This window comes from Mesoplodon mirus (genome assembly GCF_964341445.2).
Source record: "Mesoplodon mirus genome assembly, chromosome: 3".
Taxonomy (NCBI): Eukaryota; Metazoa; Chordata; class Mammalia; order Artiodactyla; family Ziphiidae; genus Mesoplodon; species Mesoplodon mirus.
In genome coordinates, this window is record NC_138978.1 from 119,466,653 (window position 1) to 119,488,151 (window position 21,499).

The 21,499-nt window shown below is 52.9% G+C and overlaps 1 protein-coding gene across 1 annotated transcript; it reads left to right on the forward strand.

The window, feature by feature from the left end:
• The first annotated feature begins 12,658 nt into the window (after positions 1-12,658).
• EFNA1 (ephrin A1) lies at positions 12,659-21,374 on the forward strand. Its single transcript, XM_082612807.1, has 6 exons — positions 12,659-12,808; positions 14,397-14,941; positions 18,492-18,787; positions 20,022-20,087; positions 20,254-20,304; positions 20,479-21,374. Exons 2-6 carry the CDS (start codon positions 14,850-14,852, stop codon positions 20,589-20,591), a joined length of 618 nt encoding a protein of 205 aa, XP_082468933.1. The 5' UTR covers positions 12,659-12,808; positions 14,397-14,849; the 3' UTR covers positions 20,592-21,374.
• The last annotated feature ends 125 nt before the right edge of the window (positions 21,375-21,499 follow it).

Here is a 21,499-nt window from a genome sequence, read left to right on the forward strand (position 1 = left end):
CTGCCACTGTGGGCCGGGCACTGACAGAGACCTAGGAAGCAGAAGTGTGGGGTTTGGGTTCAGTCCTGCACACTTGGGCCTGAAGGATGATACCACTGTGTACCCGCTGGGCTGTACTGATGCTCCTCGGGCCTCTGAGGACACTAATTCCAGCCATGTAGGGTTAGTGTGAGGGCTAATACGGCAGGTTGTGTAACCCTACATGCCTGGTGCACCATAGATGCGCAGCAAGTGGTCATTATTATTAATGATAAATAAAAGTGGTGCTGTTTCCTGGATGTCAAGGAAGTGTCAAAGTCATGAAGGGTTACAAGGGTTCAGAGGGTGGAGCTTACTAAGTTGACCCAGGAGGCTTCACAAAGGAAAATGCACCTTGACACACAGTTGTCAGGTAAACTACAGAACCCCCAGTTGAATTGGAATTCCAGATAAGCAACGAATACTTTTTTAGCATACATATGTCCCAAATATTCCATAGGACATACTTATACTAAAATATTCTTCATTGCTTATATGAAATTCCAATTAAATTGGGCATGCCCCGTTTTTATCTGCTAAATCTGGTAAGCCTAATCTGGAAGAAAGGATAGCATAGACAGGCTGGGAGAAGAGGATGGGGAACCCCCACAAGCTAAGTGGAGGAACGACCACACATGTGCGCTTACATCCGTCAGGTGCTGTGTTGGGCAATTTACAAGAGTATCCCAAACCCTTGTAAGGTATTTATTATTCCTTACATTCTGCAGATGAGGGAACTGAGACTCAAGACTCAAGAACTGAGACTCAAGACCACTTAAATCCCCACCCCACACCCCACCCCCATCTGCCTGGCTCCTAAGCACCTGTCTCTTCCCAGGCACTACATCCTCCCGGGGGGCAGCCAGGAAGCAAAGGAAAAAAAGCATGAATACCCACCTTCATGAGAGAGCCCACCCCAGGCATCTGTTCCAGTTCTGTTCCAAGACAGCCTCACTACTGAGCACCAAGGAGCCTTCATCTTTTGCTTTTTGTAATTTATTTTTTTTTGAGAGCTGAATACAACAGCTAGACTTATAGATTGCCACTCCCTTTAACATTTCTATTTAATCAGGCTACATTTGGGATGCCTTTCCATTATTCACACTAATCAAGTGTTTTTTCCATACCCAGTTTTGAGTTCTCCAGAAAACACTACAGGGAATGGTGCCCAGTTGCCAGAGTGTCACCATCCTTCATCAATCAGATGCCAGGAAATTTCATAATAAAGACAAACTTACCACAGGCCGTCTTGCCCTCCCACAAAAGCTGTCCCCAGACAAAGGATTTCCTAACAAGATAAACATTATGTATGAGAACTACAACAACATAATACCACATTTTCTTCAAATTAGATTTTGAATTCCACCAATTCCAAATTCAGCGCACTCAACACTCTAAATGAGGCAAACTTCAAAGAGTATGAAATAAAAATATCTTAAAGTGTGATGGCTTTTACCAAATTAGGTCTGTGCCAATGCAGAGTCTTTATTTTCTGCAAAGTAACCCTCTTTAAAAAAACAAAAACAAAAACACAGTTTAATTCAGCAAACATTGACTGAGAGCCCACTCTGGGCACAGAGCTGCAGGGAGACGTTGAGAGCCAAGTCGGTTCTGGTCCTCAAAGGATGTGTGACGGGCAACGGACACTTATTCAGCTAAATTTCAGAAAGGAAGGAACAAAGTAAACATTGTAAAAGACAAAATGTCATGGGGGCCCAGAAGAGGGAGTGATTAATTCGCACTGTGGGGAGGTGGTACTGAGCCAGCTGGGAAGGATGACTAGGGTTTTGACAGCTGGTGAAGGCATCCAGGCAGAGGGAACAGCTTAAGCAAAGGTAGAAGGCCATGACCTGCAGGAGTACTAATCATCATCATCTAATTGATCAAAATGTGTATTGCGACATTCTAATTATTATATGTTGTCAGATATTATCACACCTACTTGCTTTAGAAGTAAAAATCACATACCTGCATGATTACCCCTATAGGCCTTTAACTAATGATGTATAAGTATGGTGGTTTTTAAAAAGATGCTAATTTCCCAGACTAAACCACCTTCCCAGGTCCCACAGCCCTTTACACACATTCCAACATGAGGAACACACACCCTGACCAACAACAGACTCCTTTCTTGCCCCTGATTCTCGTTGGCTCCTTGGCCATCACTACTTCTAAACTCCCTCATTAACACATACTCCAGGCCACACATGCACACATATTACCAATACGCAGTGCCAGACAGGAAACACATTTGGAGGATTTTAAACAATTTTAAAATGTGCCTTCAAATTTTACAACTTGCTGTACTTGCCCGAGGGAGGAACCAAGCCCCTTGTATAAATATCACCCCAAACAGGCCTGCTCTACATCCCACCCAGCTCAGGGATCTTGGTTTTTCTGTGTGAGGCTCAGGGTGGGTTTGGGAGTTTTGTTTATTTTGATTTTGTTTTTTTTTTTTCATTTCATCTGTGTCTACCGTGGTCACCGGCTTTTTCAGTCATGTTTATTTTATAGGCATTCCCGGTAGCCAGCGGGAGAGGAGCAGTCCTTGCTCCTCAGAGCACCAGCCACACAAGCAGCCCAGGACAAAACCATTTATCAGGCTCCAGGTGGACCTATGAGGAAACTTCTCAAGGACATAGTTTCCTGCCATGAATCAGACAGTTCCTAGAGCGAGCCTGGCTGTGGGGAAAGGAAAGGACCTCATAGCAGGGACTGGGGCACCCAGAGGATGCTGGCTGAGACGGGCCTCTCTCAGTGCCCCAGCCCCTGGCCCAGTGCCTTTACCCACAGGGGACCCTCAGGAAGCCACCCCAGCTGCTTCATCCACTGTCCCTGTCACTGGTTCACAAACTGGAGTCTCCAGTTAACCTTTGCTGTTGTTTGTTAGCTATATTTTTTTTGTATCGCCTTTAGAGAAGTATAATCTGCACACAATAATATTCACACATTTTAAGTGTACAGGTTGATGATGACTTTCTCAACAAATGTATTCACCCCTGTAATCACCACCCTTGTCAAGATAAAGAACATTGCCATCTCCCAAGAGAGTTCCTTCACGCCCCCTTCCAGCCAGTACCCCCATCCCCACCCCCACCCCCTATCCCAGGCAACCACTGAGCTGCTTTCTGTCCCTGGAGATTAGAGCTACGGGTCCTAAAATCAATTAAACTCTTCTGGTGGGACATCGTCGCTGGCTGGTACCCTGCCCTTCTCCACTCCTACAGAGGATCCAGGTGCTTCAAATGACATATGGGGATTTTTTTCTTTTTCTTTTTTGGAAGAAGAAAGAGGAGAGAGTTCTGCTGAAACAGGGGCCTGGGAAGAGATGGGGACTAGGCAGTGGGGGAGGTCTTGGGTCTGTCCTTGGCCTGGTAGAAGGGTGGGGGCAGAAGGCGGATAACTGGCTTTGATAAGGGCCTTGGGGCCTCAGGGCTGATTTGGGCCTTTGGTGACTGAGCACAGCCCAGAGATGGAGAGAGGGCCCGCTCCCAACCTGCCTTGCCAGGGGCCCGGCAAGGCCGGTCTCTTTGCCCAAGCTTTCTGCTGGGGACTCAGCTGGGCTGCTATGGCAGGAGGGGCTGAGGCAGGTCACTCACCGGAGCCTTGTGTGTGCACTGGGCTTGGCAATCACCAGGCAGCCAGGAGAGAACACCTCACAGGAGTGCCCTTGCCGGAGGGGCTGTGGAAGCTCCCCAAAGGCTCCGTGGCAAAGCTGTCATCCTCAGAGAGGACTAGAGGTCCCAGTACAGTACAGCAAGGTGGCGAATATGCACACCCATCCTCAGCCCAGCCCCGGGGGAAGCCTGTCAGGCCTCATAGAGAGAAGCAGCTGCAAATGAAAACTGAAGAGCTGACCCACCAAACCACATGGATACACCAGTGGCCTTTCTCAGGGACCTTCCTCTCCTCCCCCGACCGAGGTCACACAGGAGAGGAGAGGGAGATGCCTGCCACCCCACTCCCACCACCAGAAAAACACTGCACCCAGCAGAACAGCTGCAGCGCTCAGCGTGCACACACAATGATGAACCCACTCGAAACACCCTGTGGGGACCATCAGCAATATTCGAGAGGGACTTGGCAGGGGGCTGGAGGTCCTGTGTCAGCAGGTGGGAGCCAGAGCCAGTTGTACTGGAATTCATTACTGTTACTGTGAGCCCTCTGCACTAAAAATCATAATAATTACCATCATAATAGCTAATCCTGAGGTCTTTCCATATGCCAGACACTAGCCGGCTTTTCTAAGTACTTTACATACATTATCTCATTTAATCTTCTCTGTGATCCTTTGGGTGCGCCCCGTTATTATCATCTTCATTGCATAAATGAGAAAACTGAGGCTCCGGATAGGATTTGCCCAGCATCACATCCTAATAGGCGATAGAGTTGGGATCTGAATCTCTGCATTCTGTCTCCAAAGCCCAAGCTCTTAGCCTGGGTGAGGCCTGGGAACGGGTTCTCTAGTGACTTCTTTCCAGTACCTCAGCCCTCCTCCCACCCTCATCTCCCTACCTGCCTCCACTCAGAAACAGCTGCTCCTCCTTTCACCAAGATGGACTCCTACCCTGCAGCCTGAAGCCCATCTCGACACGTCCTTCCTGGGGCCTGCTTCCTCAGTTTCCCCTCTGTATCTCCAGACTCTTTCCAGTAGTTTTCTCCTCTTTACCTATAACTGGGCCCAGATTTCTCCATCCAAAAGAATCCTTCCCTCCATTCTGCAAACTTCTCAAGCTACCAAGCTCCCTTGGTTGACATCTGCTTGTTTGCTTGCCCAGCTTCCATTTCCCCTTCTGGGGACAGAAGCCCAGTTTTCCTGTGGGACCCCCCTCATCCTCAGTCCACCTCCCAGGTCCAGTAGTGAGCCACTGTCCTGAGCCTGGCTAGTGCCAGCACAGCAGCCCCAGGCCACAAGGATTGGTTTGGGAATGGGCATGTGGCCCAAGGAAGGACGGTGCGAGTTCTCCTTGGGCTCTTGATGAAACAGTAAAGATGCTCTCCCTCTGCTGGGATGACTAAAGCAATGGGATGCTTGCCTGAAGCCTGCATTTGGCCTCCCTGACAAATATACCTGGGCCCCCTCACTCTTTCGTGATTCCTGCCTGGCTCCCTGCAGGCACTGTTTGCAAACCAGCTCTCCACTCTCTCATGTCAGTTCCAGCACCTCAAACCCTAATTCTCTGCTCCATCTCCACACTTCTAACTCAAAGCGCTGTCCTCAGGCCCAGCGGCCAAGAAGAAACTTCTTCTCAACCCATTCTCCAGGCTTTTTCTTTTTTTTTCTTTATTTTTAAAATAAATTTATTTATTTTATTTATTTATTTTTGGCTGCATTGGGTCTTTGTTGCTGTGCGCAGGCTTTCTCTACTTGCGGCGAGCAGAGGCTACTCTTTATTGTGGTGTGCGGGCTTCTCATTGTGGTGGCTTCTCTTGTTGCGCAGCACGGGCTCTAGGTGTGCGGGCTTCAGTAGCTGTGGCACACGGACTCAGTCGTTGTGGCACGCGGACTCAGTCGTTGTGGCGCACGGACTCAGTAGTTGTGGTGCACGGGCTTAGTTGCTCCGCAGCATGTGGGATCTTCCCGGAGCAGGGCTCGAACCCATGTCCCCTGCATTGGCAGGTGGATTCTCAACCACTGTGCCACCAGGGAAGCCCTCTCCAGGCTTTTTCAAGCACTTTTAAACTTAACCTGCTGAAACAGAACTCCCTGTCCTTCCCCCAAAACATACATCTGCAGCTGACCCTTCTGGTCTCCCAGGCTTTAGACCTTGGTATCATCACCGACTCCCTCTGTACCCATCCAGGTCCTGGCTTGCCAGTGACAGAAACTGACTCCAGGTCACTTAAAGCAGAAAAATGATTTATTGGAAGGAAGTCCAGTAGTTCACACAACAGATGGAAAGGCTGGGAACCTGCCTTGGGAGATGGGCAAGGACCAAGGTACATGGGGCAGCCAAGACTACAGCCAGGATCACAGGAAGAGCCTAGGGAGAAATGAATTCTAAGTCCCCACATCTCTGAGTCCTTCCTTTGTAGTAAGAGCCCTGGGTGGAAGCACCTGACTGACTGAGCTCTAGCAGAAAGGCCTGGGAGAGCAAGGCTTTTATCTGGAGGCTTCCATGGCCCTGCCTCCCACCTGGGTTCCAGATGCTGAACTAACAGCTCCATCTTTCCCCCACATCCAAACAACTGCTGCATCCTGTAGAGATCATTTCCAGAATGGCCTTGCATCACTCTACACCCCCAGTGGCCTGCACTAGTTGCCCCTTTCTAGGAACAGCTGGATAGTATGGTGCAGTGGTTAAATCAGGACCCTCGAGCCAGATTGCCTTGTTTCAGATTCCAGCTTCACCGCTTTACCAGCTGTGTGACCTTGGGGAAGTTATGAACTTCTCTGTGCTTTCACTTTGCTCATCTGTAAAATGTGGATGATAATACTACCTATCTCTTACGGTGATTGTAAGTAGTGAGTGCTTAATGTACACAAAGTGCTTCAGATGAGCCTGGAATGGAGAACATGTTCTATAAACGCGAGCTGATGTTATTATTCCCAGGGCAACCTGCCCATTATCCACTCTCAAGTCTCCAAACCTCCCCTCTCTCTCTGCCTTCCCTCAGCCTAGGGCTCCCCAATGAAATACAACCCCCTCGGCTTGTCTCTGAGGCCATTCTGGGTTGGCCTGCTCCAGCCCAATCTGGAATGTCCTCAGCCCATGCAAAAGCAGTTTCCCTGCAAGCCACGTCTCCAAAGGGCCTCTTCCAGGATGTCTATCCCGACACCTCCTCACACGGGGACTCCTGCCCGTGTGAGGAGCTTTTTCTTCCGAGTCACAAAGTACTGGGAGCCCATCTCCCCGAGGTATTTACAACATTCCGCCTGCATTCCAGCTCTTTGTACACTCCTGCCCCTCCTCTCTGCGTGGTTCCAGCCCGCTCCCTGTGCCCAGCCCCAAGCTGTGTCGCCCTTTCCTGCTGTGTGCCCTCCCCCCGCCCCACCTTACTTCATCAATTCCTACTCTTCTTTAAGACCCAGCTTGGGATCTCCAGGACCCAGCAGTGCCTGGCCCACAGTTAGTGGATGGAGAAGGTGGTGGAGGGTACTAGAGGGAGGCTGGGGGGCAATAAGGAACATGGAGGGAGTAGATCCTCTCCCCCCCATCTCCTTCCCCTCGCCCCTGCAGTCAGGGGAGAAAGGCCTGCACCTTCCCTCTGGGCATGGAATGCCCTTACCCAACATCCCTACCTGGGGAACCCTCAAAAGGATTTCCCCCATTCATCTCTGCCCCCACTGCACCTCAGAGCTCTAGGCTGCCCTGTCCCTGGGGCATTTATCAAGTACTACCTGGAGGAACAAATATTTGTGTTCCTAAGGCTCCTCCTCCATCACCTTCCCTGTATCCTGAAGACTCCCCTTCCTCATTCCCAGGGTCAGCACATTTACCCCCAGTCAGTACAGGAGGTCAGGCCTAGTAAAGAGAAATATACACCAGTCCTTACTGACAGTCTTCTCCCCCAGGCCCCTCACAGCAGCTATTTCCTTTGATCCATATAATAATTCCAGGAAGAAAGTAGCCTTGCCCCCATCTTACAGATGAAAACAGTGGAGGCTCTGCGACGAAAAATGCCTTTCCCAAGTTTCCATATCTGGGACTCAGACCCAGCTCTCACAGCACCACTCTGTCTCCTGCTCACAGGTTGCCTTATCTGGTCTTTCCTGCAGTGCCTAACAGAGTGCCTAATAAACAAACTGACCTCAAAAAATGTTTGGTGAAATGGAAAGTAAGCCATTATCTGGACATCTACTGCCTGCAGGGACAGGCCAGGGCAGGCTTCAGCGCTGGAAGACTGCATCTCACAAGCCTGACCCACAAACCCCCTCAGGTCCCTCCCCTCCCACCTCCCCAGCCCCTCTCCTCCCTCTCCCTCAAGGGCTCTGGTGAGGGAAGGAACTGCCCCCTCTCCACCCCCTTCCTTTCCCTTCTCCATACACATTCCCCCATTTGCCCACAGCAAATTCAGCACTTTGGATGCCCAGGTCTTTCCTTTATGCCCAGGAGAGTTGGGCAGTGAGGTGTGGAAGGAATAAGGTGCTGTGGACCCAAGCCCCACCGAAGCTAACCGTCTGAGTCCTGTATACCATCATCTTTCCAAGCCTCAGTTTCCTCATCTAATCAGTGGGGGCATAATTCCTGCTTTTGCCCACCTCAAAATGTGTAGGAGTCTATAAAGATGAAATAGTACGTGATAAAATACACAGCTGAAAACACTGGAAGAGCGTAAAATGTTACACAAATGTAAGGGATTCCGAGCTGGCCGTAACATGGGCATTGAACTGTAACCTCTCAAAGATATTTACCATAAAAAATTCCAGGGCTTCCTTGGTGGCGCAGTGGTTGAGAGTCCGCCTGCCGATGCAGCGGACACGGGTTCATGCCCCGGTCCGGGAAGATCCCACATGCCGCGGAGCGGCTGGGCCCGTGAGCCATGGCCGCTGAGCCTGCGCGTCCGGAGCCTGTGCTCCGCAGAGGCCACAACAGTGAGAGGTCCGCGTAGCGCAAAAAATAAAAATAAAAAAATAAAAAAATTCCAGAGCCATGGGGAAAAGAACTGTGAATTGTGCTTGTTCCTGAGATTTAACTTCTTTGGGTGATTTTTTTTCTTTCTTCATTTGTGTTTCTCCAAGTTTTCTGTATTGGTCATGTATTCCTTCTGTAATTAGGAAAAAAAGTTATGTAAAAGTAATGTCCCTGAAATAAAAGTGTCTAAATTCCTGCTTTTACACTATGTTGTAGTGAAAGATTAGGGGGAGGGGAGGGGGACAGGGAAGTGGAAGAGAGGTTTATCAGCTTCATTGAGAATAAATGTCTTCCCACCCACCCTCACCCGGCTTTTCTACCCTGGAGGACCAGAGGACCAAGGCTGGGTAGCTGGGAAGGAAGGATTTCTCCCCAGTCAAAATCACAGGGAAAGGATTCCTGGCTCCCATCCCCAACTGCCTCCCTTAGACACCTCCCCCTGGAAATCCCACTGATCCTTCAAATGCAACATGTCTGCGCAGGCACCATTCAGTGGTTATCCTGCTCCCAGTCTAACAAGACTCCTGTTTCTTTGGGGAACAGAGCAGATCCCATTTGAGGGAGGAGGGTCCCAGGCCCAGCCCCAACCCTCCAGAACTGTCCCTTCTCCTGCACAAATGTTGCTGTAGCCATGGACACTGAACCAGTTCTGTCCCGAGAGTAAGTTGTCTAGGAAGCTGCTAGGAAAGATTTTCTTACCAGATAGAAAGAGACCCTTAGGAGGAGAAACCCTCTTGCTCCCACCCCTTCTTCCTGTGGCTCCTGCAGCTTGAATGTAGCTCTTGTACAATCAGCCATCTTGTAACCAGAGTCATGAGGACAGCAGAGCAGAGAGGCGGACAGCATTGGGTCTTTGACGACACTGTCGAGCTGCTGTCCCACATCAGAGGGCTTTGTGTTGGGGGAAACATAAAACCTCTTGCTTAAACCACTAGTAGTTGGGTATTCTGTTATTTGCAGCCAAAATCACTCCCAATTGATACAATGTCCAAAACTGTCCTCTTTATTTATCCCTCCTGGGTCTGTTCCTCGCCTCCATTTCCTATATGTAAATGGCACTTCTGGCCCACCAAGCCATCCCAGACTCCTCCCGGCCTCCTGCCCATGGCTCAGCTCTCATCCAACTCTGTCTGCTCTGTCCTCTGCTCTCCCCCCTTTGCTGCTCCTCAGCTTCAGGCCCATCTCACTCCCACCGGAACTCCTGCAGCTCAGGCCTAACCAGCCCCCCTACCTCTGAGCTCCCTCTTCTACCCACATTGTTACCTCCAGTGATTTTTCTAAAATACAAATCTGATTATGTTTCTTTTTTTTTTTTTTTTTTTTTTTTGCGGTACACGGGCCTCTCACTGTTGTGGCCTCTCCCATTGCGGAGCACAGGCTCCAGACGCACAGACTCAGCGGCCATGGCTCACGCTCCGCGGCATGTGGGATCTTCGCGGACCGGGGCACAAACCCGTGTCCCCTGCATCGGCAGGCGGACTCTCAACCACTGCGCCACCAGGGAAGCCCCTGATTATGTTTCTTACTTAAGCATCTATGGGCTACAGAATAATGTTCAAAATCCTGAGCATGGCAGTCAAGGCCCTTGGCAACATGGCCCCCAAACCTCCTGCGTTCATCTCTTGCCACTCCCCCAGACCCACTGTAATTTTAGCTACACCAGAGTATTCGCTGCACATACCCTAACCCCTCTACTTGTGTTTTTTTCCACTCATCCCTGAATATGAATGCCTACTTATCCTCCAAAACCCATTTCAAATATCTCCTCCTGAGTCAGCCATGTTGGCAGACTCAAAAGAAGGCAGAGGAAAAAACATATATATCCCCTCCTTTGTGAAGCATTCCTGACCCCAAATAAACATTCCTTCCTCTGTGAGCCCACAGCCTGTTGTTCCACTTATACCACTATTATAATTCTTATTTTATATTCTCAGTACATATTTGCAAGCAGATTAGATGCCTTTAGGACAAGGGTATATTTCAGAGCCCCCAGCACCTTCCAGTACAGTATTTGGTATAAGTGATTAATTTTTGGTGGCATCATTAACAAACACCTTCTGGTGCTTTCTGTGCAGAAACCATGGTCCCATCCTTCTTTTTTTAAATAAATTTATTTATTTTATTTATTTTTATTTTTGGCTGCGTTGGGTCTTCGTTGCTGTGCGCGGGCTTTCTCTGGTTGCGGCGAGCAGTGGCTACTCTTCCTTGTGGTGTGCAGGCTTCTCATTACAGTGGCTTCTCTTGTTGCGGAGCCCATGCTCCACAACAAGAGAAGCCACCACAATGAGAAGCCCTCGCACCGCAGCGAAGAGTAGCCCCCGCTCGCCGCAACTAGAGAAAGCCCGTGCGCAGCAAAGAAGACCCAACGCAGCCAAAAATAAAAAAAAAAATTAAAAATATATATAGAGAGAAATATCTCATAAACAATCACAACAAATAAACTTTAAAAATATTTTTTAAATATTGTTTACAAAGAGTTTATACATGAAAATATCTTCTATTGTAAAGTTAAAGGGGAAAAAAGAATTACAACATAGAAATGAGTCATATTTAACACAATATCTAAAAGCAAGCAAACAAAACCTTACAAACAAAAAGCTGGCAGGGGAGGGTTGAAGATGTTCACAGTAGCTGGTGGTTCCCCTTTATTCTCCTGTTCTCTTGTTCAACTTTTGAAAAATATACACACATTACTAATAAAGTGGGAAACATACACTTCATTTTTCAAAATGACACAGGGAGAGGAGCAGAGGCTGCTTCAAGCTCTGGATCACCTCCTCTGCGCCCTGCCTCATCCCACTGCCCAGTGATGCCCTTAGAGGCTGTGCCAGGTTGGCTGTGTCCCAGGGCCTTGTGGTTCTGGCCTTCCCCGCCCCAAACCACAGGGCGCTCAGCAAGGCAGTAGCAACCAAGTAGCTCTGCACGGTCCAGACTGGGAATGGTACCTCCAGGCCAACAGTGCCCCACAGGTGGACAGCACCTCCCTCCAGAGGCTGGGCCTCCCCCACGGCCCTCAGAGGGTTAATCCTGTCCCCGAGGAATTTCCAGAAAGGACTCATGCGGGGAATTTCCCAGACAGGCAGGCAGACAGACAGACACCTCAGATGGCTCCCGCCACTGAGCACAGATGTTTGCCTGAGGGTGGCGATGCTGAGAGCCAACACAAGTGCACAACTTTGTGGTGAGACGTAGCCCAAAGCAAGAACCGAGACGAGACCCGCCTGGGCAGGCTGGGGGCTGGGATGGGGGAGGGCACGGGGCTGAGCTGGTTTGCAGGTCGAGTCTCCGAGCCAAAGTCCCTTGGGCGGTCTCGGTCTGGGTCTCTCAGTACCTGCAGCTTTCCTCCCGGTCCACCAGGAGTCGCAGCGGCTCTCGGAGTGTCCAGGCAGCGCGAGGGCGGTTGTGGGTCTGCAATCTCGGCTTTTCCTCGTAGCAAGTCTATTGTATAAATGGTGGCTTCTCTATTTCCCCTACTGGTCTGAGGGCTAACCAAGGGCAGGGATTTTATCCTAGACGCACCCTTACCTTCGGTGCCCATCACAACAGCTGGGGTCTAGAGGTGCCCCATTAGTTCGGACGAAAGACCCCCATACGCACAAATACTAGGATAGGAGAAGAGTGATTGAGCTCCAAGCCTTCAGAGAGAATGCTGGGGACAGTGCCAAGCTGGAGAAAGAGGGCTCCGCGTCCCGTTCGTGCCCAGAATTTCCCCCCACCTCTCCTCCACCCGGCTTGCTCCAGCCCTACACGCAGGCAGGGCGGGAACGGACATGGCCCCGCCGGGCTGGGCCGAGCGAGCCCGAACCTGCCCGGCCCGAGCGGCGCAGCCCAGGGGACCCCACTGTTTCCCGCCCAGAAATCCCGGCGGTCAGAGAAACGGGGGAATGTGCCCCAAACTGTCTCCTCCAGGGGGCAATCCTGGGCCACCCTCTCTGAAGAACTACCATCACCCCTTCCTTCTCTAACCCTTCTGGTTTCTTTTTAGAGCAGTAAGTACCGCAGAAGTAACACTGAACAGTGATTTCACTCACTCAACAAAGATTTCTTGACCACCTACTACGCGTGCTGGGTGCTGTGCCGGGTGCTGGCAATACAGCAGTGAACCAGCAAAACTCCCTGCCCTCGTGGGACTTCGATTCTATGGGACACGAGCAGAGGGCTGGGGTAATCTCGCCTGGGACACGTGGGTGGCCGACACCCAGGTGCCCTCCCAGGTGAGCAAAACGCGCGTGAGGCGTCGCTCTGGGGCTGGTTCGGCGGGTAGACTTCGGCCCCGGAGGGAGGGGCGGGCTGCACCTCGGGTAAACGCGGGGCTGGGCACGTCGCCTGGGGGCAGGTGCGCGCGAGGGGGTGGTGGTAGGGGCCGTGCGCAACGCCTGGCCGGAACCCGGCCGCCAGGTTACCGAGCCAAGCCCCTAGTTCGCGCGGGGTAAATATTTATCCTACGCGCGGCGGAATCCGGCCGAGTCGGGCCTCTAGCAACTTGGGCCCCCCCCACGGGGTAGGGCTGGCCTGGGCCCTCCCCCGCCCCAGGCTCCTCCCCGGCGGGGCCAGCGCCGGACTAGCCGCTGCGTCCCGGCCCCGCGTAATTACAGGGGCTGCGGCGAGGCCTGGCCGTAAAAGAGGAGGATGAAACAGCCTGGGAACCGGGGAAGCTGGGTTCGAGCCTCAAGGGGGCCCCGGGTCTGCGGCTTCCCGCGTTGCTCAGCCGCTTGGAAGGGCTGGCCAGGGGTGTGTACAGACTCGCAAAATCAACTCCGGACGGGCATGCAAAACAGCCACACAATTACACACATGAATCACCAAACGCACGCAGTCATACAGTATTAGGACTTCCAGCTCCAGATACACACACACACACACACACACACACACACACGAACCTGATCAAACACCTGCCCGCCCTCTCCGTCCCAAGATCTGGGAGGCAGACACCCACCCGCCAACCCCTGCCCCAGACGGTGCAGATCCCGGCAGGGAGAGGAGCCCCGAGAGGCGAATTCCAGCGGGTTTGTTTACACTGCTCGGGGTGCGGGGTGGCGAGCTGGATACTGGGGCCTGACTGACTGGGAGACCCAGCCCAAACTGGGCCAGACCCAGTCGCCCAGTCTGGGACGCTGCACAAAAACCCCCTCCCCGCCTTCAGCCCCCAGCCCCCAGACGTTGCTCGCCTGTGCATGTTTCCCCTCCTCTTCACACGCTGTTCACAAACATTAGCATACGTACGTCAAAGTTTCACACGCTTCCCCACACGCGGCTGTGATACTACTCACAAATGCTTTCACACTTGCGCGCCATCACACGTATTTACACATGCCAGATGCACATGTGTGGTTACAGTTTGTCACCCTTCAGGCCCAGATTCTCACAGTCCATATTCAAAGCCTGTTCGCACGGTACACACGTGTTAGCACACACTCACACACAGGTCATTAGTGCCCTTTGGAGCCCTAGAAATAAGAGCGAACCCCCTCGCGGGTCCAGAATCCCGAGTGTTCCTCCCTCTCACAGGCACTGACGGACAGAGGCGCCCTAAGCCCCGGCCGCACACGTTACACACTTGATCACACACAGGGTTGCACTTTATTCCCGGCATCTAGGCAATGACACAATCTCCCGAACAAAGACAACATTGACAAACCCAACAAAAACAAACAGCAGCGTGTGTGGGGAGGGGCAGCCGAGCGCAGAGTCCAGGAAAGGGGTGGGTAGGAGGAGAGTGTGGAAACGCGGGCGCCCGAGCCTGGGTGTGCAAGGCTCGGGAAAGGTGCGGGACCTATCAACAACCTCGCACCCTTCAAGATCGGCGCACGGCGCCCGCCAGCCGGGTCCCGCACCCGCTGGTTAGCAGACCCGCACGTGGAGTTCGTTCCCTTCTCCCGCACGAGACTGCTTGGGGGACACAGACCCACCACCCCGCACAGGCCCACAAAGCTGCACGCGGATCCACGAGTGAGCAAACACACAGCGCTGAGCAGATTTGTCGGGCGGAGGTGCGCGCTTTGCTCCCCTCTCCTCCCCTCCCCCCTGCCCTCCCCTCCTCCACCTCCCCAGCCCCCAGGCCCAGGGCAGCCGCGCGCCGGGCGGGGCGGGGGCGGGGCGGGGTGTCGGGCGGCGCCGGCCCAAAAGGCGGAGTCGCGAGGCGGAGGGCCCAGAGCAGTGAGCCCTGTGCTGACTGCGCCGCGGAGAAAGCCTGCGGGAACCCAGACCCGGAGGAGATCCTCGTCCCCGCCCGGCCTGGCCCGGCCCCGCGCTATGGAGTTCCTCTGGGCCCCTCTCTTGGGTCTGTGCTGCAGTCTGGCCGCTGCTGACCGCCACACCGTCTTCTGGAACAGTTCAAACCCCAAGTAAGCCCCGAGTCTCCGGCCGACAGCCTGGGCGCCCGGTTGGCACTGCTCCCCCCTCCAGGTTAACTGTCCCGGCTAGCCCCTAACCTGAGTCTCGGGGAGGTGACCGGAGGCGGGAGGGATCCCATAGACTTTCTTCTCCCCCATAGCTGGGAATACCCCACCCCAGGGCAGGACCCTGCCCGCATCTGCTTGCACAGGCACTGACTCTGCCCCTCTTTTCCTTCCCTCTGGCACCCCTGTTACTCCGAAGTGAGGGACCCGCGTTGAACCCCCTGCCTTTAGCAGGGGCCACTCTCTCTGGCCGCCAGGGCTCTTGTTCTAGGCCCTTCCACTGAGAAAGCCTCTGTGCCTCTCCTTGTGTGTTACTTGGGCATCTGCCCACACTGACAGGTCTTGACATCCGGAGTAAGCAGAATGCTTATTGTAATCCTGGAAGGACCCTTCAGGAGGGACCTGGGCTGCCAGCATTAAGTATTCATTCTGTATTTAAGGTCACCCTGGAAAGCCCTCCCCCCTCAAGAGTCTTTTGAGGTGGCATGAATGAGGCACATGCTGTGTGTGGGTAGGCTTGAGGGTATCTGAGGTTCAGGTAGTAAAACTGAAGAGAAAGGGAGAGGGAGGTCGTGGGAAAGGTTTCAGAGGACAGGAAGGGGTTAAAAGGGTTACAAAGGGCTCTGGGCAGGAAGGAGTTAATTTCTCCGGGGCAGGTTTAGGGCTGTGAGGCAAATGGTACGGGGAGGGAGAAGCTCCATCGGACCCTTTGTTCTTTGTTCTTGAGTTTTCTGAAGTTATGGGAACAATATTTGCAGGAAAACGGGAGAGGGGGGTAAGGTGGAGTAAGGAAAGGAAGGCTGGACACCTTGGGGTCGGGGGGGAAAAACACTTCACTCTGCCCAGCCACCGGCAGCCCTAGCAGGCCTACCCCCCACTCCCCTTGAGAAATAGATTGTGCCAGTTTCCTCTTGACCCTGTGGCAGCATTGCCTGGTAGGGGGTCTGTCGTCTGGAGAGCTGGGCAGGGAGGGAACAGCCAGCTGCCAACCCCAGAGGGCAATGCCCTCTTGCCCATTGGCCGCCTGACGGGGCAGTGCAGTCAGCCCTCCCCCACCTCACTCCTTGCTCTCTGTTCTTTGCTTCTTTGACCCAATCTTGTCCTAGAGGGAGAGAGCAAAGTCCCTGTTTATGCCCGTGCCAGGTGTTGGCTGAAGGAGGAGGAGGGGACAGGAAGCCAGGAGTAGGGAGGAGGGGACCCTGGCCTTTTCCGTTCCCAAGCTCCCAGGTTTCCTCTCTTTCAGGAAGGAGCCTCTTCCTTGCCCCCCCTCCCCGCCTTCCCTGACGCCGCTGCCCCCCTTTCCCAAATGGAGAGCAAGAGTCAAAGGAGCGCTAAGTGGAGCAGATTGTACCCCCAGGAGGGGGGTGATGGGCGCACCCACCAAGCACAGCTTCTGCCCTGTCCATCTGGACACACACACACACACACACACACACACACACACACACACACTACCATACCCAGGACTAAAGAGAAAGCCAGCCCAGAGTGGAGACCACAAGCAGCCAAGCCAGGCCCAGCTTAAGGGCAAAGACGAGGTGGTAATAAGCTGGGTGGGTATGAGGCTGGCATGGGTGACTCAGGGCAGTGGGCATCAGCCCTGGGATCTCCAGGCCCCAGGAAGGAGCAGCATGGGAAGAAGGGCAGTGCCACTGTGAGCTGCACCCTGGCCTCCTCAGTGCTAGAGGGGCAGGTACCCCACCCATTCAGACCTGTCAGCTCCTTTTGCCTGGAGGACAGTGCCCAGAGCAAGTGGGCACTGGGCCATCCTGGGGTCCTGGGGGCTGTCCACATTTGACAAGGGAAAATTTCACAGGTTCTCATGAATGCTGGGGTGGGTGGCAGAGGTAGATGAAGAATGAGTCAGTGCCCGTCACGGGAATGGAGGAAAGACGCCAGACCCAGAGCTGAAATACCTGTTCTGAAATGGCTTCTATGTTTATCTCTCCAGAGAGGAATTTTAAAAGCCTCTCTCTGCTCCTCCTCCCTCCCTCCCTCTCTCTCTCTCTCTCTCTCTCTCTCTCTCTCTCTCTCTCTTTTTCCCCAGGGTGGGGGAGGGGCCTTGGTAAGCCTAACTGGAGCACTAGCATGCTTCTGCAGAGCCAGGCCTCTTAAGGGTCTGAGCAGTGGGTGCCCACCTCAGAGGCCTCTTGGCCTAACCCCTGCCCCTCTCCCCACCACCCATGCCCCTGGCTTTGGTTTGAAGCAAGTTGGCAGCCAACTCTGCTGAGTCTCTAGCTGGCCATGGTTGGTGGAATTCAGAGAAGCTGACCGGCTTGGAGAGGGAGGTGGGGAGGCACTTTTTCCCCTACTAGGACCCCACCTAGACTGGAGCCAGGTGTCTAGAGCTGCGGGGGAGGGGTCGGTGGGCAGTCCGGCTGGAGCCTTTGGAGCCTGGGGGGAATGGGCTGGGGGAGGGGAGCTGGCTCCATCTTGGGAAGAGGGAGGGGAGAGGCCTTCTCAGATCTGAGAACTCCAGCATTTCTGGAGCTCATTTCACAAGAGGTGAAAGTATGGCTTTTGGAGATAAAGGGACAGAGAGGTTTTGGGGTGCTTTGAGAGAAGTGGACAAGGAGAGCTGAGCATAGATTTGAGTAGCTAGAAGGGGAGATTTGAGGGGACTGGATGAATTGATTAAAGCAATTTAACTCAAAAGGACTGGACATTATCTGTGGGCATGGATGTCCTGGGTGTTGGGGGAAAAGTGAAGTTGAACAATGTGAGATATACTCAGTGGGTCAAGGGGAAAAATGAGAGGAGTAAGAGAAGTGAAGACAGATTGTTGGACGCCGAGTACTAGCATGGGAAAGAGAAAGGGTTATGTGGATCTTGATTATAGAATGGGCCAGTAGGGTCTCAGATTGAGGTCTAATAGCAGTTAAAGGAGCAAGTGGTAGAATAGAGTTGGGGAAATATTTATAGGTAGAAGAGTGAGCAGAGGAAATATTTAGAAGCCCATCCTTGGGTAAATATCAGGGAGGTTATGGGAAGTGCCTTGGTACCTGAAAGATACTAAGTGGATGCTATTTAGAGGATTAGTGGCAGACGATGGTGGCGGGAATGTTTGGAGATGGTGGAAATATATTTAAGAGATCAAGATCAGGGCTTCCCTGGTGGCGCAGTGGTTGAGAGTCCACCTGCCGATGCAGGAGACGCGGGTTCGTGCCCCGGTCCGGGAAGATCCCACATGCCGCGGAGCGGCTGGGCCCGTGAACCATGGCCGCTGAGCCTCTGCGTCCAGAGCCTGTGCTCCGCAGCGGGAGAGGCCACAACAGTGAGAGGCCCACATACCGCAAAACAAAACAAAACAAAACAAAAAAAAACAAAGAGATCAAGATGAGTAAATTAAATACTGGAAGTTGAGAGTTTAAAAAATCTTTGGTGGGGGCGGTGGTCCAGTATGAAACGTGAGGGGTCATGTAAACATTTGGAAGCTCAAGGCTCTGGCCTGGCTTCTGAGTGACCACCAGCTTTCTCTACCTCTGCGCATGCCCAGGTTTCGGAATGAGGACTACACAGTACACGTGCAGTTAAATGACTACCTGGACATCATCTGTCCTCATTATGAGGATGACTCTGTGGCAGACGCTGCCATGGAGCGGTACACACTGTACCTGGTGGAGCGTGAGCAGTACCAACTGTGCCAACCCCAATCCAAGGACCAGGTCCGCTGGCAGTGCAACCAGCCCAGTGCCAGGCATGGCCCAGAGAAGCTGTCTGAGAAGTTCCAGCGCTTCACACCCTTTACCCTGGGCAAGGAGTTCAAAGAGGGACACAGCTACTACTACATCTGTGAGTGCCCGGGAGGCATGCACACAGGTGCACACACTGGGGGACACACCTGGCATGATGTACATGCTTTGGTACATGCTTAGTGGGAAGGCAAGCAGCAGACGGCCCCTTCCAATCCTGAAGTCTGTTTCCGTTCATTCCCATTACAAATGTGGAGTGAGCTTCTACTGTGTCCTGGGCACTCTGCTTAGCACTATAGGCGCAGAGATAAATAAAACATTACAGAGTCCCTGTCCTCCAGGAGCCTGGAAAGGGACATACATAGATTAACAGACCATTAGAACAGGGTGATATGGTAGATATGAGCTCAGGGGCCCTGCGGAAATGACTTGAGTACCTGCTAGTCTGGGGTGGGGGGCGTACCTCAGAGAAGGCTTCCTGGGGAAGATGACCCAAGAGTTTAGGACAGACAGAGGAGCTGGCCAAACAAGGGGACATGTGCAAAGAGGCATGACATCTTCAGGGAACTTCATATGGTTCAGACTGATGGGAACAGGAGGGACACCTGGAAGTGGGGAGATAGGAGCTTGGAGAAATAGACAGGGTAGATAGAGCATGGGGGCCTAAGAAGTGCTAAGGAGTTTGGACTTTATCCTGAGGGCAGTGGAGAGCCACTGGTGGATTTTACAAGTTGTGAGATCAGCTTTGTATAGAATGAATCCAGGACTCACCCTGTCAGTGGGGCTTAGGCAGGGTGAGGACAAAGTGGCCAGGTAAGGGGAACTTATTGTGCAGGTTGCCCCCAACTTCAGGCTGGGAGGAGTGGAGGATGGGCTGTAGGGAGGGGACAGTGTCTATGTTCTTTTTACCACCACCTCCAAAGTCAGGGGTTATTCCCAAGAATGGGAGCTTGGACTGAACTTGGGGCAGAAAGTGGGCAAAAACTAAGGAAGGTGAGAATCAAAGATTAGAGGGAGGGGCTTCCCTGGTGGCACAGTGGTTGAGAGTCCGCCTGGCGATGCAGGGGACGCAGGTTCGTGCCCCGGTCTGGGAAGATCCCACATGCCGCAGAGCAGCTGGGCCTGTGAGCCATGGCCGCTGAGCCTGCACGTCCAACGGGAGAGGCCGCAACAGTGAGAGGCCCATGTACCGCAAAAAAAAAAAAAAAAAAGATTAGAGGGAAGAGAGGGATTAAAATGAGTAGGGACTGAGAAAGCGGGGTCAGAGGCATTTACGCTTATATTTTCTTCCAAAAAAGTTTCCTTCCTTATCACTCTCTGGATTTATTTTGTAGCCAAACCCATCCACTACCAGGAAGACCAGTGCTTGAGGTTGAAGGTGAACGTCAATGGCAAAATCAGTGAGTGTCACAGCCTTGTGGGCCTCCTTGCTCCATCGCTATCCTGGGCCTGGTCTAGTGATCTGGGATGGTTGGGAAGTCCCACTGCCCAGCCCACCCAGCATTCCCACCCCTCTGCCTCCTTGGTGTACCAAGTACCTGACCTAAGACCACCCTTATCTTTCAGCTCACAGTCCTCAGGCCCATGCCAATGCACAGGAGAAGAGACTTCCAGCAGGTAGGTGGCTGGAGCAAATTGGGCCTGGGGCACAAAAGGGGGTCTGCTTGAAGAGGGTGGGTACAGGAGGTGGCTCTTTTGCCAGGCAGGGGCAGGGGAAACCTCGCTGGGCTGAGGGCCAGTGCCAATAGGGGGGCTGCTCACCTTGGGGGCCTCTGCCCTCTCACCTTGCAGACGACCCAGAGGTGCAGGTTCTACATAGCATTGGTCACAGTGCCGCCCCCCGCCTCTTCCCACTCGCCTGGGCTGTGCTGCTCCTGCCATTCCTGCTGCTGCAAACCCCATGAAGGTGTATGCCGCATGCACTGTAAGAACTGGAACTGGGCTGAGGGGGCAGGGCGGGCCTCCCAAAGCCCTAGTCCTGGGAACCACTCCTACCACGTGCACAAGCTGCCACCCAGCAGCCTCAAAACGGGTCAGTATTAAAGCTTTCAACCCAAAGGAGGTCAGCAAGCCTGACAGTGCCATCCTCGCCTCCACCTCAGAGGGATGGACAAAGAAGTGGAGACAGTCCTTTCCCCTCCATTCCTGCCCTTAAGCCAAAGAAACGAGCTGTGTGGACATGGCCTCTTAAGAAGGGCACTGTGGGAGCCGAGCTGAAAGGGGCTTGGGCTTACATGGATGGACACTGAGCTTGGCAAAGATGTCCCTCCCAGAGAGAGCCAGGATGGCTCTGAAGGAAAAGCAAGAGACAGTTTCCTGCTTGGGAGCCAGGGACAGGAGAGGCAGCATGCTTGGGCTGACCCAGCATCTCCCCCAAGACTTTCCTCTGTGGAGGTGCCACGGAGAGGACTGTAGCCAGGCACTACATCCTCTCCCACCCTGGGGCATCACTCCACAGAGCTGCGCCAGCAGGGGGGCTGTGCCTACCTGTTCTTAGAGTGTAGCTGTAAGGGCAGTGCCCATGTGCACAGAGTCTGTGCCTCGACTGACTGTAGCCTGAAGGGCAGGGCCCACGAGTACAGAATCTGTATATGAACTAGATGTGTGTCTGCTGATTTCTACAACTGGAGTTTTTTTTATACAATGTTCTTTGTCTCAAAATAAAGCAATGTGTTTGTTTTTTTGGACATGCTTGTCTGCCCTTCCATCCTAATTTATGACCATTGAGTCCCTGCTGCTGCTAGGCTCTGTGCTATGTCAGTAGCAACTGGGTTTGAGTTTTTTCCCCTCTCTCTGAAAAGAATACATGCCC